The sequence below is a fragment of the Phaenicophaeus curvirostris genome, chromosome 6, assembly GCF_032191515.1.
Source record: "Phaenicophaeus curvirostris isolate KB17595 chromosome 6, BPBGC_Pcur_1.0, whole genome shotgun sequence".
NCBI classification, from domain to species: Eukaryota; Metazoa; Chordata; class Aves; order Cuculiformes; family Cuculidae; genus Phaenicophaeus; species Phaenicophaeus curvirostris.
The window spans coordinates 618301-634634 of NC_091397.1; the positions used below are offsets into that span (position 1 = coordinate 618301).

The 16334-nt window shown below is 54.2% G+C and overlaps 1 protein-coding gene across 10 annotated transcripts in view; it reads left to right on the forward strand.

The window, feature by feature from the left end:
- The window catches only part of MAP4 (microtubule associated protein 4), a 140596-nt gene that overhangs the window by 106130 nt on the left and 18132 nt on the right, over positions 1-16334 (forward strand). For 8 of the 10 annotated variants that reach the window (XM_069859118.1, XM_069859119.1, XM_069859127.1 and 5 more), the window contains 5 exons: positions 4353-4453; positions 5594-5806; positions 8215-8392; positions 12428-12487; positions 13087-13406. In XM_069859118.1, the coding sequence (XP_069715219.1) occupies positions 4353-4453; positions 5594-5806; positions 8215-8392; positions 12428-12487; positions 13087-13406 (872 nt within the window). The remainder of the gene's footprint in view (positions 1-4352; positions 4454-5593; positions 5807-8214; positions 8393-12427; positions 12488-13086; positions 13407-16334) is intronic. The other 2 variants (XM_069859122.1, XM_069859126.1) reach the window with 2 other exon arrangements.

The following is a 16334-nucleotide window of genomic DNA, read 5'->3' on the forward strand; positions in this document are numbered from 1 at the left end:
AGGACATCACGGAGGAGATCCAAGGGCTGGAGAACCTCTGCTAGGAGGACAGGCTGAGATAATTGGGGTTGTTCAGCCTGGAGAAGAGAAGGCTCCAGGGAGACCTTAGAGCAGCTTCCAGGACTGAAAGGGGCTCCAGGAAAGCTGGGGAGGCGCTCTGGATCAGGGACAGGATGAAGGGAATGGTTTGAAGCTGAAAGAGGGGAGATGGAGGTGAGATCTTAGGAAGAAATGTTCTCCTGGGAGGGTGGGGAGGCCCTGGAACAGGTTGCCCAGAGAAGCTGTGGCTGCCCCATCCCTGGAGGTGCTGAAGGCCACGTTGGATGGGGCTTGGAGCCCCTGATCCAGTGGGAGGTGTCCCTGCCCAGGGCAGGGGTGGAACTAGGTGGGCTTTGAGGTCCCTTCCAACCCAAACCCTTCTGGGATTCTGTGATGTGCTGGTGGGTTTGTGATGGAGCAGCTCCACCGGGGTTGTGCTGGTGGACAGGGTTGAGCTCCGAGGCCTCTGCAGTGTTTGTGGCAGAAGCCGTTATTTCACGTGGTCCGGGCTTGTTTCTGGGGTTGTTTACGTTGAAGAGAGAGAGTAGGGATGGTCGTTAATCTCTTGCTCTTAATGGATTTCATTTGATGTCTCTAATCCCTCGGAGAATTATGAGGCTCTTTCATTGAATCATGTTCAGGGGCGGCTTAACCGCCCGGCTGCCTCGCTGGGTTGTGGCTCAGCCGAGCTCGGCGTCCGTGTCCAGCTGCGAGTCCCCTTCCAGTCTGAAGTCCATGGAAGAGCCAGCCTGGGTTGGAAGGGACCTTAAAGCCCATCCAGTTCCAACCCCTCCCTTGGCAGGGACACCTCCCACTGGATCAGGGGCTCCAAGCTCCATCCAATGTGGCCTTCAACACCTCTGATCATCTCACTTTTCTAGTTATTCTGAAAAATCCCCACTGCTTATTGATGAGGAATCTCGTTCCCCTGACTTTAGTTTGATCTGGACGCTTGTTTGCTGGCTCCTTCATCCAAACATGGCAAATATCTGGTTTCTGGTGATTAATTTACTTTAACGAATGTAGCTCGGGAAGAGTCGAGCCCAGGGGTTCTGGGAGCGGCTGAGGGCCCTGGGGGGGTTCAGCCTGGAGAAGAGGAGGCTGAGGGGAGACCTCATTGCTCTCTCCAACTCCCTGAGAGGAGGTTGTGGAGAGGAGGGAGCTGGGCTCTTCTCCCAAGGGACAGGGGACAGGACGAGAGGGAACGGCCTCAAGCTCCACCAGGGGAGGTTTAGACTAGATATTAGGGAATATTCCTTCATGGAAAGAGCAGTGAAGCCCTGGCAGAGGCTGCCCAGGAATGTGGTGAAGTCTCCATCCCTGGAAAGGTCCAAAGGTTTGGTGGGAATGGCTGGACTCGATGATCCGATGGGTCTTTTCCAACCTGGTGATTCTGTGATTCTATGAAAATCCAGGTAGATGTGGCACTTGGGGACACGGTTCAGCAGACACTGATGGTTGATGGTTGGCCTGGATGACCTTAGAGATCTTTTCCAACCTCGGTGATTCTAGAACCTCACGCTGCAGCTGAAGGAACCCAATCTCACGGTTCCGCCCTTGCGTTTCTCGGTGGAGGACACCAGACTGGAACGTCCTTCCCTGTGTCCTCCAAGCCCCGTTCCCCCGGGAGCAGTTCGGCTCTGGGTGCTGACTCAGCCCAGCTGGATTTTCCCCATGAGCGAGCGGCACGAGGAGCAGGAGCTGTGGCGGCTGGAGCTTCGCTCGGGGCAGATCTTCAGCTCCTCCCAGCTCAGCGCCTTTCAGATGGCTTTGAGGGTTTTGTTGTTTTGGGGGTTTTTGCTGTTTTCAGGGGAACAAACAAGCTGAGAAGTCTCTTCAATAATTCTTACCGACTAATGAACCCGTTTGATGAAGAGCTGGCAGCTTTTCCTTGGATTCCCTGCAAGTGGGAGCCCTTCCAGGCCGTTCCCTGCTCTTCGGGGCAGAGAGAAGCCTCGTAATTAAACAAGGAACGAAAGGCGGAGGCTGTGACACAAATTGAGGCAGCACAAAGCAAAGTTTGGTAGGAACGGTTGGACTCGATGATCCTGTGGGTCTCTTCCAACCTGGTTATTCTAGGATTCTAGGATTCTAGGATTCTCCTTCTGCAGCCACTTGGGGTTGTGCTCCCTGCTGCGCTGGAGTCTCTGAAAGGTGGAATCGGGATCATTGAGGTTGGAAAAGAGCTCCAAGCTCCTCCAGTCCAGCCATCAGCCCAACCCCACCATGAGAATTAAACCATATCCCAAAGTGCCAGGGGCACCTGTTTCTTTACCACCTCCAGGGATGGTGACTCCACCTCTACCTTGGACCAGTACTTCACCTCTTTTTCAGGAAAGAAATGTTCCCCCATCCCTGGAGATGTGCAAAGCCAGGTCAGATGGGGCTTGGAGCAACCTGGTCCAGTGGGAGGTGTCCCTGCCCATGGAACTGGATGGGCTTTGAGGTCCCTTCCAACCCAAACCATTCCATGATTCCATGATTCTAACTTGCCATCAACCAGAACCCCCAGATCCAGCTCCTGGAGGTTTTCAAGACCAGATTAGATGGGGCTTAGAGCAACCTGACCCAGTGGGAGGTGTCCCTGCCCATGGCAGGAGTGGAACTGGATGGGCTTTGAGGTCCCTTCCAACCCAAATCATTCCATGATTCCATTATTCTAACTTGACATCAACCAGAACCCCGAGATCCCATCCCTGGAGGTGTTGATGTCCAGGTTGGATCAGGAGCAACCTGATCCTGGGGGTTGGAACTGGATAGGCTTTGAGGTCCCTTCCAACCCAACCCATCCCGTGAGGATAATTCTGATTTCCAACAGATGGGAGGTGACCCTGCTGCCCGAGAGATCTGAGGCTGGTAGGATTCATAATCAAGCCGGTCCCAGGAGCGCAGAGCAGTGAATGGACAGAAGGTCTTTGTTCCCCCAGAGGAACCATCGACAACAATCGCTCTGATGTTGCTGTGGAGAAAACGGGCGAGTGAAATGAGGACGAATATAAAGGTTCATTGAAAGGCAGTGGAGAAAACGAGTCGAGAGGAGCCAGTGTAGAGCAGCTCCAAAAAAAATGAGCTTTCTAGGTGAACGTTTAGATTGGATATTAGGGAAAATTTCTTTCCTGAAAGAGCAATAAAACCCAGGCAGAGGCTGCCCAGGGCAGTGGTGGCGTCTCCATCCTTGGAGGGGTTCAAAAAGCTTGTGGTCCTAGTGCTTTGGGACATGGTTTAGTGGGCACGACGTGGTTGGGCTGGTGGTTGGACTGGATGAGCTGAGAGATCTTTTCCAGCCTTGATGCTTCCACGAGTCTATGATAAACAGTGTCCTCCCTGTACCTTTTGGGTCTTGGTTTTGGGGTCCCTTCCAGCTCAACCCAGTCTGTGACCTTTCCCATTGGGGGTTCTGGGTGACAGCAAGTTAGAATCATGGAACCATGGAATGGGTTGGGTTGGAAGGGACCTCAAAGCCCAGCCAGTCCCACCCCTGCCATGGGCAGGGACACCTCCCACTGGATCAGGGGCTCCAAGCTCCATCCAACGTGGCCTTCAACACCTCCAGGGATGGGGCAGCCACCACTGCTCTGGGCACCCTGTTCCAGGGCCTCCCCACCCTCATGGTGAAGAAATTCTTCCTAATGTTTAATCTCCATCTTCCCCCTTCAATTCAAAGCCGTTCCCCCCCAACCCTGTCACTCCAAACCCTTGGAAAAAGTCCCTCCCCAGCTCTCCTGGAGGCCCTTTCAGCACTGGAAGCTGCTCTAAGGTCTCCTCGGAGCCTTCTCTTCTCCTGAACATCCCAACTCTCTCAGCCTGTCCTCGGACGGGAGGTTCTCCAGCCCTCACATCATCCTTGGAGCCTCCTCTGGCCCCGTTCCAACAGCTCCATCTCCTTCCTTTGTTGGGGACTCCAGAATTGGCCCCACGGCTTTGGGGGCAGCGGGATTTGTAACGATAGGGCTGGCCTGGAAAGAGCCGCATGCAGGATGTCTGGTGGAACACCTGGAGGAGGTCAGAACTTCACGCTTAGAGTGAGAAAAGTAAGGTTTGCCGTTGTAATTAAACCAGGGTTTCTTTCCTCAGCTGCTTTTCTTTTCCCACCAGAATAACGGGAGAAGCTGGATGCTGGTGGCATCTGGATGATTCTCTTATGGGAAATTCTTCTTCCTCTAGGTAAAATTGGCCAAGAACAACCAACCCGGAACCATCTCCGTTCCACCTCCTCCTGCTGCTGCGTTAAAGAAGAGTAAAGTAAAGGAATTCCATGTAAAAACCTCAAAAACCTTCAAACTTAGGAATTCTCCCTTCTTTTTTCTCCTCAGTAAAACCAGAAGAGACCAAACCAGCCGACGCTGTGACCGGCAACGACATCACGGCTCCTCCCAACAAAGAGCTGCCTCCCAGCCCGGAGAAGAAGGCAAAGGTAGGAGTCGTTCCTCATTAGGCGTCTTCGCTTCTCTTGTTTTTAATTTGCTGGTGTTTCTGCTGCTTCAGCTGTGACGACGCGAGTTCTGTTTTCTGAGCAAACCGGTTTCCTGCAACGAAAGCATTTAGACGTGGACTTGGGAGCCACCAACCCTGGAGAACATGATTGAAATGGATTTAATAAATGTGCAGCAAAGTGAGTTTAGATGAACACCCTGGTTGGTATTGGTGGTGGACGAGGAGGAAGCTGGTGTGGTAACGGTTCTGCTGCACCGATGCTCTTCTTAGGGTCATGGAATGGGTTGGGTTGGAAGGGACCTTCAAGCCATGGGCAGGGACACCTCCCACTGGCTCAGGTTGCTCCAAGCTGCATCCAGCCTGGTGTTCAAGACCTCCAGGAATGGGGCAGCCACCACTTCTCTGGGCCTCCCCACCCTCACGGGAAAACATTGCTTCCTTTCTCGATAAGCTGGGGTTGTTGAGGAGAAGAAAAGGCTGTGAGGAGACCTTAGAGCAGGTTCCAGTAGTGAAAGGGGCTCCAGGAAAGCTGGGGAGGGACTTTTTCCAAGGGCCTGGAGTGACAGGACGAGGGGGAACAGCTTTAAATTGGAAAGGGGAGATTTAGATGAGGTGTTAGGAGGAATTTCTTCATGATGCAGGTGAGGAGAACCTGGCCCAGGTTGCCCAGAGAAGTTCTGGCTACCCCATCCCTGGAGGTGTTGAAGGCCACATTGGATGGGGCTTGGAGCCCCTGCTCCAGTGGGAGGTGTCCCTGCCCGTGGCAGGGGTGGGACTGGCTGGGCTTTGAGGTCCCTTCCAACCCAAACCATTCCATCATTCTATCTCCAGTCTCAACCGCCCATCCCTTGGTTTGAAACCATTCCTCCTCATCCCGTCACCACAGACCTTGCAAAACTCAAGTTTTGCCGCTTCAATTTGGTGTTTGGATGCTCAGAAAACAGAAAGCTGATTATATTCTTCATTGTTTCCTTTAAAATATCATTTTGACCTTCTTGCCGCTTGCGGGTTTGGGTTACAATGCGCTATATTTTTGTTTTGTTGTATTTTTGTTTGTTTCTTTCTTTTTGGGTTTTTTTTTTCTTTCTGGATTTTGCTTTTTTTTTGACCCAACCTAAAGCCTGCACCATCCACGGCATCTACAAAGCCCGCGGCTCCGAAATCCAGACCCCTACCTGCGGCCAGCCCCAAGCGGCCAGCGTCAGCCACCCCCGGCCCAAACAAAAAGCCCAACAGCCCCACCGCTGGTCCCTCTCCAGCCACCACCACCAAACGCCCGAGCACCAGCACCACCCGACCCTCCTCCTTAACTCCAAAAGAGACGAAACCAAAGGTAAGAAACCACGTTCTTCTGAGTGGGAGCTCCACAACTCGTTTCTTCTTCCCTCACGAGTCGCATTCGCCAAGGCAGGTCGTGCCAAACTAACCTGATTGGCTTCTGTGGTAAAGTGACTCGGCTACCGGGTGAGGGAAAGGCTGGGGTGGATCTTCCTGGACTTCAGCAAAGCCTTTGAGACGGTTTCTCCCAGAATTCTGCTTAGGAAACTGTCACCCTGTCAGAGTCAGCGTGGCCAGCAGGGCCAGGGAGGTTCTTCTCCATCTGGCCTCGGCCCTGGGGAGGCCGCTCCTCGAATCCTGGGGTCAGTGCTGGGTCCCTCACTCCAAGAAAGACCTTGAGGGGCTGGAGAACGTCTGGAGAAGGGAACGGAGCTGGGGAGGGGCTGGAGAACAAGTCTGAGGGACCTGGGGTGGTTCAGCCTGGAGAAGAGGAGGCTGAGGGGAGACCTCATTGCTCTCTGCAACTCCCTGAGAGGAGGTTGTGGAGAGGAGGGAGCTGGGCTCTTCTCCCAAGGGACAGGGGACAGGACAAGAGGGAACAGCCTCAAGCTCCAGTGGAGCTCCAACTAGACACCAGAGAGAAATTTCTCATGGAAAAGGTCACTGGGAGCTGGTGGAATCTGCCCAGGGAGGGGGTTGAGTCCCCTTCCCTGGAGGGGTTTAAGGGCCGGGTGGCCGAGGTGCTGAGGGACACGGGTCAGTGATTGATGGGGATGGTTGGACTCCATGATCCGGTGGGTCTTTTCCCACCTGGTGATTCTGTGATTCTATGATTCTAAGAGTCACGATGTAATTTTAGTGCTCATCCCGTGGAGAGCTTTGGGTTGGTAGGGACCTTCGGAGGGCTCCTAGTCCAGCCCTCCTGAGGTTGGACCAGGTGGAGGATACGATTGGTGAGTTTGGACACGATGCTAAGTTGGGTGGGAGAGCTGATCTGTCTGAGGGCAGGGAGGTTCTGCAGAGGGACCTCGACAGGCTGGATTTGTGGGCCGAGACCAACAGGATGAGGTTCAACCAGGCCAAGTGATGATTCCTGCTCTTGGGTCACAACCACCCCATGCAGCTTCAAGAATAAGAGCAGCTGGAAAGCTGCCTGGAGGAGAAGGACCTGGGGGTTTGGTTGAGAACAGCTGAACATGAGCCAGCAGTGGCCCAGGTGGCCAAGAGGCCACCAGCATCCTGGCTTGGATCAGCCCTGGGGTGGCAGCAGGAGCAGGGAAGGGATTGTCCCCCTGGACTCGGGGCTGGTGAGGCCACAGCTCGACTCCTGTGGTCAGTTTTGGGTCCCTCACTCCAAGAAAGACCTTGAGGGGCTGGAGAACGTCTGGACAAGGGAACGGAGCTGGGGAAGGGGCTGGAGAACAAGGGTTGTGAGGAGCAGCTGAGGGACCTGGGGCTGTTTAACCTGGGGAAGAGGAGGCTGAAGGGTAGAACATATCAGTGTCTCCAACTGCCAGGAAGGAGGTTGTGGTGAGGTGGGGGCTCGGCTCTTCTCCCTGGTCACCACTGAACAGGATGAGGAGAAATGGCCTCAAGATGCACCAGGGGAGATTTCGGTTGGATGTTAGGAGGAGTTTCTTTACTGGAAGGGCTGTCAAGCTCTGGAAGAGGCTGCCCAGGGAGGGGGTGGAGTCTCCATCCCAGAAGGGGTTTAAAAGCTGAGTAGATGTTGTGCTTGGGGCCATGGGCTGGTGGTGGCCTTAGCAGGGCTGGATCGATGGCTGGGCTCGATGATCTTGAAGGTCTTTTCCAACCCAAACCATCCCGTTCTGGGATCAGGAAGAGGTTTCTCAGGAGAGCTGCGCAGGTGTTGGTATCGACGTCTCTTAACCCATCAGGTCCCAATCGTTTAATCGTGTCGTTGCAGAGGAGAAAATGGAACTTGACTCTATTCCTGTGGTTAAGGGGCCTCCAGGAAAGCTGGGGAGGGGCTCTAGATCAGGGTCTGCAGGGTAGGATGCGGGAAACAGTTTGAAGCTGAAGGAGAGGAGGTTGAGATGAGATCTTTGGAAGGAATGTTCTGCTGTGAGAGCGAGAACATCCTGGCCCAGGTTGCCCAGAGAAGCTGTGGTTGCTCCCTCCCTGGACGGGTTCAAAGCCAGGTTGGATGGATCTTGGAGCAACCTGTTTGAGTGGGAGGGGTTGGAACTGGATGGGCTTGGAGGTCTCTTCCAACCCAACCCATTCAATGACTGTATGGATTCTGGGGTTCAGCAGGAGCTTTGCTCCGTGGCCTCCACTGAACATGATCCTTTGATCTGGTGTCAGTCTGGATCGTAGCATTTCAGCGGTTGCTGGCTTACGCGTTTTAAGAACTTCAACAACCCCAAGGTGTTTCTGTTGGCAAACGCTTTGAAGAGTCTTGGTGAATCCTTGGTTTCAACGTCCCCTCTTTGTTCCCAGGTTGCCGACGCAAAGCCCACAGAGAAGCGGACCTCACCTTCCAAACCTCCATCGTCTGCCACTCCTAAAACCACTGCCAGGAGCTCCTCTGCTGCTCCTCGGACCACGGCGGCATCGCCGGTCACCGCAGCGGCTGGCGCGAAAACCACCACTGCTTCTCCACCGAAGAGGCCAACGTGTGAGTGCTCGGGTTCTCCTTCAGGGTGTCTCTGTTCTAACCGCCTACAAGTTTCTTTCACCCTCTACTGGGTGAAAACCAGGATGACCAGGCCCAAAGGGTGGTGGGAATGGAGTTAATCCAGTTGGAGGCCACACAAGTGGTGTCCTCAGGGCTCGGTGATGGGTCAAGTTGGGTTCAATATCTTCATCAACAACCTTGATGAAGGGATTGAATGGACCCTTAGTAAGTTCATTAGATGACACTGAGCTGGGTGGGAGACTTGATCTCCTTGAACGTAGGAAGCCTCTGCAGAGGGACCTGAACAGGCTGGATCCATGGGCCAAGGCCAACGGGATGGGGTTCAACAAGGCAAAGTGCTGGGTCCTGCGCTTGGGTCACAACAGCCCCGTGCAGCTCCAGGCTTGGGGAAGAGCAACTGGAAAGTGCCTGGAGGAGAAGGACCTGCGGGGGTTGGTTGGACAGGAGCCAGCAGGGGCCTAGGGGGCCAAGAAGGCCAAGGGCATCTTGGCTTGGAGCAGAGCCGGCGTGGCCAGCAGGGCCAGGGAGGTTCTTCTCCCTCTGGTGAGGCCGCTCCTCGAATCCTGGGGTCAGTGCTGGGCCCTCCCCACCAGAAGGATGTTGAGGCTCTGGAGCGAGTGCAGAGAAGAGAACGGAGCTGGGGAGGGGCTGGAGAACAAGGGTTAGGAGGAGCGGCTGAGAGAGCTGGGGGGGTTCAGCCTGGAGAAGAGGAGGCTGAGGGGAGACCTCATTGCTCTCTGCAACTCCCTGAGAGGAGGTTGTGGAGAGGAGGGAGCTGGGCTCTTCTCCCAAGGGACAGGGGACAGGACGAGAGGGAATGGCCTCAAGCTCCACCAGGGGAGGCTCAGGCTGGACAGCAGGATGAAATCTTTCCTGGAAAGGGTGATTGGTCCCTGTCGGAGGCTGCCCAGGGAGGGGGTTGAGTCCCCTTCCCTGGAGGGGTTTAAGGGCCGGGTGGCCGAGGTGCTGAGGGACACGGGTCAGTGATTGATGGGGATGGTTGGACTCCATGATCCCGTGGGTCTCTTCCAACCTGGTGATTCTGTGAGTCTATGATCTTGTGTTGAGGGAGTGTTGCCCTTCCCAGGAGCCGTGGATCTTGACTGATCCCGTGGACACGTCCTTCTGAAGCTCTTTCTGGGTGGCCTTTCATGCCCTGAGTGCTTCAGCTGTTTTAATGAGTCCCATTCACGTCTCCTTCCAAAACTGAGACACCAACAAAGAAGTGTTTTCTGCTGCTGTTTGAAAAGAGACGGAGGCAGCGAAGCGGAGCTACGGAGAGGGGCTTCCAAGTCGCAAGATGTCCTAGAGGAAGAGGCTCCCACAGCAGTGAGGGTGCTGGGACGTTGCCAAAGTACATGGAGATCTGGGTGGGCGAGGGAGAGATGAGGTCAGCTGGAGCAGCTCCCTCAGGACATAAAGCTGGTTTGTCTGGATCTGGGGATGCACAGAGGAGGGGTGGAGTGGGAGAAGGAGGAGGCCTCTTCTGGAAGAGGAGGAAGCTGGAGTTGTAGATTCATAGAATCTCTTGGTTGGAAAAGAGCTTTGAGATCAACAAGTCCAGCCATCCCTGTCCAGTGACAAACCAGATCCCTGAGCACCTCATCTCCCCGGCTTTTAAACCTCTCCAGGGGTGAGGACTCCAGCACCTCCCTGGGCAGCCTCTGCCAGGGCCTGAGAACCCTTTCCATGAAGAAATTCTTCCTGATGTCCAGCCTGGAGGAGCTTGAGGCCATTCCCTCTCGTCCTGTCCGCTGTCCCTTGGGAGAAGAGCCCAGCTCCCTCCTCTCCACAACCTCCTCTCAGGGAGTTGGAGATGAGGTCTCCCCTCAGCCTCCTCTTCTCCAGGCTCCCCAACCCCGGGTCCCTCAGCTGCCTCTCCTCAGGCTGTTATGGATTTATCCTCATCTGTCCTTTAGGCCTTATTAAATTACCCCCGTGCGTTCCATCTCATTAGCTGGTGTCTTCTCCAGGGTGTTTAATTGAATGCTTTTAGCAGTCTGGATGGAACGATCTGGACCAGCTTGGCCGATGGGCATCAGCTTCATCTGCTCATTCTTCGCTGGATCGACGTTCCAGGAAATGCCCGGCCAGCTGGTGGAATTCATCTAAGCATCTAAGACCATAAATGGGAATTAAAGATCCAGAGATCATAGAATCGTAGAGTTTGGTTTGGAAGGGACCTCAAAGCCCAGCCAGTTCCACCCCCTGCCATGAGCAGGGACACCTCCCACTGGATCAGGGGCTCCAAGCTCCATCCAACGTGGCCTTGAACCCCTCCAGGGATGGAGCTGCCACCACTGCTCTGGGCAACCTGTTCCAGCTCCTCCCCACTCTCACGGTGAAGAAATTCCTCCTCCTGTCCAGTCTAACTCTGCCCCTCTCCAGTTTGTCCCCATTGTCCCTCGTCCCATCCCCACAAGCCTTGGGGAACAGCCCCTCCCCAGCTTTCTTGGGGCCCCTTCAGGTTCTGGAAGCTGCTCTAAGGTCTCCTCGGAGCCTTCTCTTCTCCTGAACATCCCAACTCTCTCAGCCTGTCCTCGTGCGGGAGGTTCTCCAGCCCTCGCATCATCCTTGGAGCCTCCTCTGGCCCCGTTCCAACAGCTCCATCTCCTTCTCCTGCTGAGGATTCCAGAGCTGGCCCCAACCCTCCAGCTGAGGTCTCCCCGAGAGGAGCAGAGGGGACAATCCCCTCCCTCCCTGCTGCCCACGCGGCTCTGGATGCAGCCCAGGCCACGGGGGGTTTCTGGGTTTCCAACCCAAACTGTTCTCTGGTTCTGTGGGTCTCTAATTTCCTTATCAAAGAGCTCCTTAAAATAAGGATCTGATTCCATTTTTCAGTCTTGTTATTCCTGATTAGCTCTTGCGTGTGATTTTATTCCCTCTGGGGGATGAGGCCCTGGTTGGATTGTCCTCTCTCTGTGCCGAGCATAACCAGGTCACCGGTTCTTGCCTCGAGGCGTATTCGCAGTTTAGTGATTGATTCGGGGGTTTATAGAATTAGAACGGGGACCAAAATACGCGTAGGAACTTCTGGGAGAGAAAATTGACATTGGTTAGGATCGATCTGGAGATGACACCAAGGTGACAGCAAAAACAAACCCCTATTTGTCCTTTCATTGAATAAAAATAAGAAATAAAGTTGAATCGTCAAATCGTAGAATGGATTAAATTGGAAGGGACCTTAAAGATCATCCAGTTCCACCCCTGCCATGGACAGGGACACCTCCCACTGGATCAGGGGCTCCAAGCTCCATCCAACGTGGCCTTCAACACCTCCAGGGATGGAGCAGCCACAGCTGCTCTGGGCAACCTGTTCCAGGGTCTCCACACACTCATCATGATGAATTTCTTCCTAATGTCTCATCTAAATCTTCCCTCTTCCAATTTAAAGCCGTTCCCCCTCGTCCCATCACTCCAGCTCCTTGGAAAAAATCCCTCCTCAGCTTTCCTGGAGCCCCTTTCACTACTGGAACCTGCTCTAAGTTCTCCTTGGAGCCTTCTCTCCTCCAGGCTGAACAAGCCCAACTCTCTCAGCCTGTCCTTGTACGGGAGGTTCTCATCATCCTTGGAGCCTCCTCTGGCCCTGTTCCAACAGCTCCATCTCCCTCTTATGTTGGGGATTCCAGAACTGGACCCAGGACTCCAGTTTGGGTCTCACCAGAGGCGCAGAATCTCCTCTCTTGTCCTGGTGGCCCCAGCTGGCACAGGTTTAAACTGGTGGGTGTGGTCAAATTCAGAAAGTGAAGCTAAACCAAACGCAAACCCTGCCCCAGATGTTGCATCCCTGAGTGCTGGATTGGTCCTTGTGCTGGAGAAGATGAAGGTGTTTACCTGTTGTGGTGAGGGTTCCTCAAGCTGCTCAAACAGAGCAACTAGATCTTGAGAGGCTTTGTTTCCACTGGTGGAGACTGTGGGTGAGGGGACCACGGAGGCGTGAGGAGCTGGAGATCTCCAGATCCACGCGATCCAACCCCTACTCTGAAATATTGACCATGTGCTTTGTGTTGGCAGCCATCAAGACGGATGCAAAGCCTGCAGATGCCAAGAAGACCACTGCGAAGTCAACATCAGGTACTGCTGCTCTCTTTCCATCTCCACCCAGTCCTCCTGAACAGGCTGGATCCATGGGCTGAGACCAACGGGCTGAGGTTCCACCAGGAACTTGGGGCACAAGAACCCTGGGCAGCTCCAGCCTAGGAGAAGGCTGGCTGGAAAGGGCCTGGAGGAGAAGGACCTGGGGGGGTTGGTTGGACAGGAGCCAGCAGGGGCCCAGGGGGCCAAGAAGGCCAAGGGCATCTTGGCTTGGAGCAGAGCCGGCGTGGCCAGCAGGGCCAGGGAGGTTCTTCTCCCTCTGGCCTCGGCCCTGGGGAGGCCGCTCCTCGAATCCTGGGGTCAGTGCTGGGCCCTCCCCACCAGAAGGATGTTGAGGCTCTGGAGCGAGTGCAGAGAAGAGAACGGAGCTGGGGAGGGGCTGGAGAACAAGGGTTAGGAGTCCCCATCCCTGGAGGGGTTTAAGGGCCGGGTGGCCGAGGTGCTGAGGGACACGGGTCAGTGATTGATGGGGATGGTTGGACTCCATGATCCGGTGGGTCTCTTCCAACCTGGTGATTCTGTGATTCTCTGATGCATCTTCTGCCCCTTCCCTCCAACCTTCGCCGTGGTCATCACAGCAGATTTGAGTCGCCCTAAGAGCGCAACTGGAAACGCCGTGAAGCCCAGTGCCACCACTCCCACCAGCACCTCCAACGCTTCGGCTGCACCCGGGGTCGCTGCCAGCCGGCCCAAACCCAAACCTGCTTCAACCAAACCCACCACGACCTCAACCGTGGCCGCGGACGCTAAGAAACCAACCACCAAGGCTCCGACTAAACCCAGCACCGTCTCCAAGCCGTCTCGTCCCCCCAGCAGCGCTTCCGTTCCAGACCTGAAGAACGTCCGTTCCAAAATCGGATCGACGGACAACATCAAACACCAGCCCGGTGGGGGAAAGGTGAGTTGCTCCTTCAACCGCAATAACCGCACGCGCTTGGAACGGTGGCTCTGAAGCGTTCGGGGTGCTCTTGGCTGGTTTCAGTGGCTGTGTCCTCACTGCTCTTCTTGTTGATGGTCTGCAGAGCTTCACTTTGGGTTCCCGGAGCTTCTCTTTGGGTTCCTGGGTTCCGCACGAGGCGTTAACGAGGCCGTGATGGGACGGTGCAGGAGGAACCCACCTCGAGGTCCTTCCTGGTGCTTGGCACCACAATTCCAAAGCGGGATTCTCTGGTTCTGTCGGATGTCCCCACACGGGAACGAGGTGGTGAGGGAAGCTCCAAAACCTTGTCCACCTTCCAAAACTTGGAGTAGGGAAATCGAGCTGCTGAGCAGTGCAGAAGGTGGAATAATGCGTGACGATGCAGGAAATCTGGATTCAGGAGCAGGTTCCGCACCCTTCCCAGATCTAGGAACAAGGACTTTGTCCAACTTATCAGCTGCGATGGGTCTATTTGGAGAACCTCCACTGGCCACTCGAGAAGAGCGCAGTGTTGAGGGAGGGAGGGAGGAGGGTACGTGGTCATGAAACCCCACCTGGACTATCATATCCAGGTTTGGAATCTCCAACATAAGAAGGAGATGGAGCTGTTGGAACAGGTCCAGAGGAGGCCGTGGAGATGATGCGAGGGCTGGAGAATCTTTGCTAGGAGGACAGGCTGAGAGAGTTGGGGTTGTTCAGCCTGGAGAAGAGAAGATTTCAAGGAGACCTTAGAGCAGCTTCCAGTACTGGAAGGGGCTCCAGGAAAGCTGGGGAGGGGCTTTTTCCAAGGGCCTGAAGTGATGGGACAAGGGGAAATGGCTTTAAATTGAAAGGGGGTGGATTTAGATGAGGTCCTGGCACAGGTTGCCCAGAGACATTGTGGGTGTCCCCTACCTGGAGGGGTTCAAGGCCAGGTTGGATGGGGCTTGGAGCCCCTGATCCAGTGGGAGGTGTCTCTGCCCATGGCAGGGGTGGGACCTGGACAGGCTTTGAGGTCCCTTCCAACCCAACTCATTCCATGATTCCATGTAACTTGAGGCTTTCAGTCTAGAAATTGGTTTAAAGAGACCTTCCCCGTGGTTGCCTCCCACCTCTCCTGGAGTCACAGAACGCTTTGGGTTGGAAGGGATCTGTACAGGCCATCCAATCCAAACCCTTTATCATATAGATGAGGAAGACCTGGAGATGTGTCTGTACCCTCTTCTGAGGGCTTGAATGATGTTGTAGATGTGCATAATCATCAAACTTTGATGGGTGTGGTGGATCAGATGGACCCATCTTGACCTGACCAAGGGTTTTCAGAGCTTGATGAAACTCCAAGGTCTTTAATTGCCACCAAATGGAACACGGTTGCCTACTTCTCGTTGCTGCAGGCCTGCAGTAACGACTAACTCAGCGTAGAACTTGTATCTGGTGGGTTCCAAGAGCACGTTTCATGCTGGGAACCTGAATCTTCTCTTGGGCACCTTGGACTCAAGGGCCTTCTTTGGTTATCGAGGTGTTGTCACAAGCAGCATCGACACGGGACAAGGGTTTGAAGCAGAAAGAGGGGAGACTGAGATGAGATCTGAGGAAGAAATGTTCTCCTGGAGGGTGGGGAGGCCCTGGAACAGGTTGCCCAGAGAAGCTGTGGCTGCCCCATCCCTGGAGGGGTTCAAGGCCAGGTTGGATGGGGCTTGGAGCCCCTGATCCAGTGGGAGGTGTCCCTGCCCAGGGCAGGAGATGGAACTGGATGATCTTTGGGGTCCCTTCCAACCCAACCCATTCTATGATTCCATGACTTTACATGGTTTGATCTTGTGGGCTTCAGAGCGTTTCTGTCTTGAGGGCAGAAACTTCCATTTCCCAAAGTGGAGTTTCTGGAAACCACAAACCAAATCTACTGAAGAACTGAAGCCAGTGCGAGGAGGACCTTTCCACGTACCGAGTTCTGTAGCTTGAAACCAAACAGACCCTCAGAAAACCTTCAGAGAGGACACATGAAGATGGGTCTGTTGTTTGAAACGAGGTTTCTGAGAGAGCTTCTGCGCTGGGTTGTTGTGTTGTTTGAGGGAATTTCTGCTTATGTTTAATTTTACTGCCCTTTATTTACTCAAAATTTTCCTAAAAGTCTTGAAGAAGTTGTATTTTTGAAGAAAATGGTCCTTTCCGTAGTCTTATTTACTCTGAGATGTCCATAAAGAGCCCGAGGAAGCCTTAGGAGCTCCAGGTTGGTGTGTTCTCCACTCTGTTACTGGTAGGTTAGCGAAACACAGGGTTACACGGACCCAAAATTCAAGTTCTGCTGGTCCTACCTGGACCTGGACCAGTAGAAGGTCAGAGATTCTCCAGGAGCTGCTGGTTTTGCCAAAACCCTCTACATTTTAATTCCGTTTTCTGCTCAGCTGGGTCCACGTGCACTTTCTTAGCGAGAAACTGCAGCAGATGTTGCTCTCAAAGCTTGAGACAACTCGGTGAAATCAGAAAGGGAAGCACGATGGGTCCATGGCCATCAGAGCTCTTGGAGCTCAACGGTTGGATGTGTTTGCCCCCAAGATCTGTGTGACGTCCTCCAGGGGAAGGAGGTGGCCCTGAAAGGATTGGGTTTGATGTGGGACAGAATATGGTGGCCTGGAGTCACCTGGACCATCGTGGGCTTTGGGAAACAGTAAGAAACCACGGAAGGTCACCTACGAGGTTTCTGAGACGTGGAGAACTCGATTATTGCTTTATGACCCCAGGGTCCACCTTTCATCCCCTGTCCAAGTGATGTTGCTTCCCCTCCATCCCCCCAGTTTTCTCATTCCTGGGCATGAGATCAGAGCATGGAAGGAGTTCTCCTGGGTCACCTGTGTCCATAAGGACTTCTCCTGGGTCACAAGTGCCCGTAAGGACTTCTCCTAGGTCAGATGTGCCCATAAGGAGCTC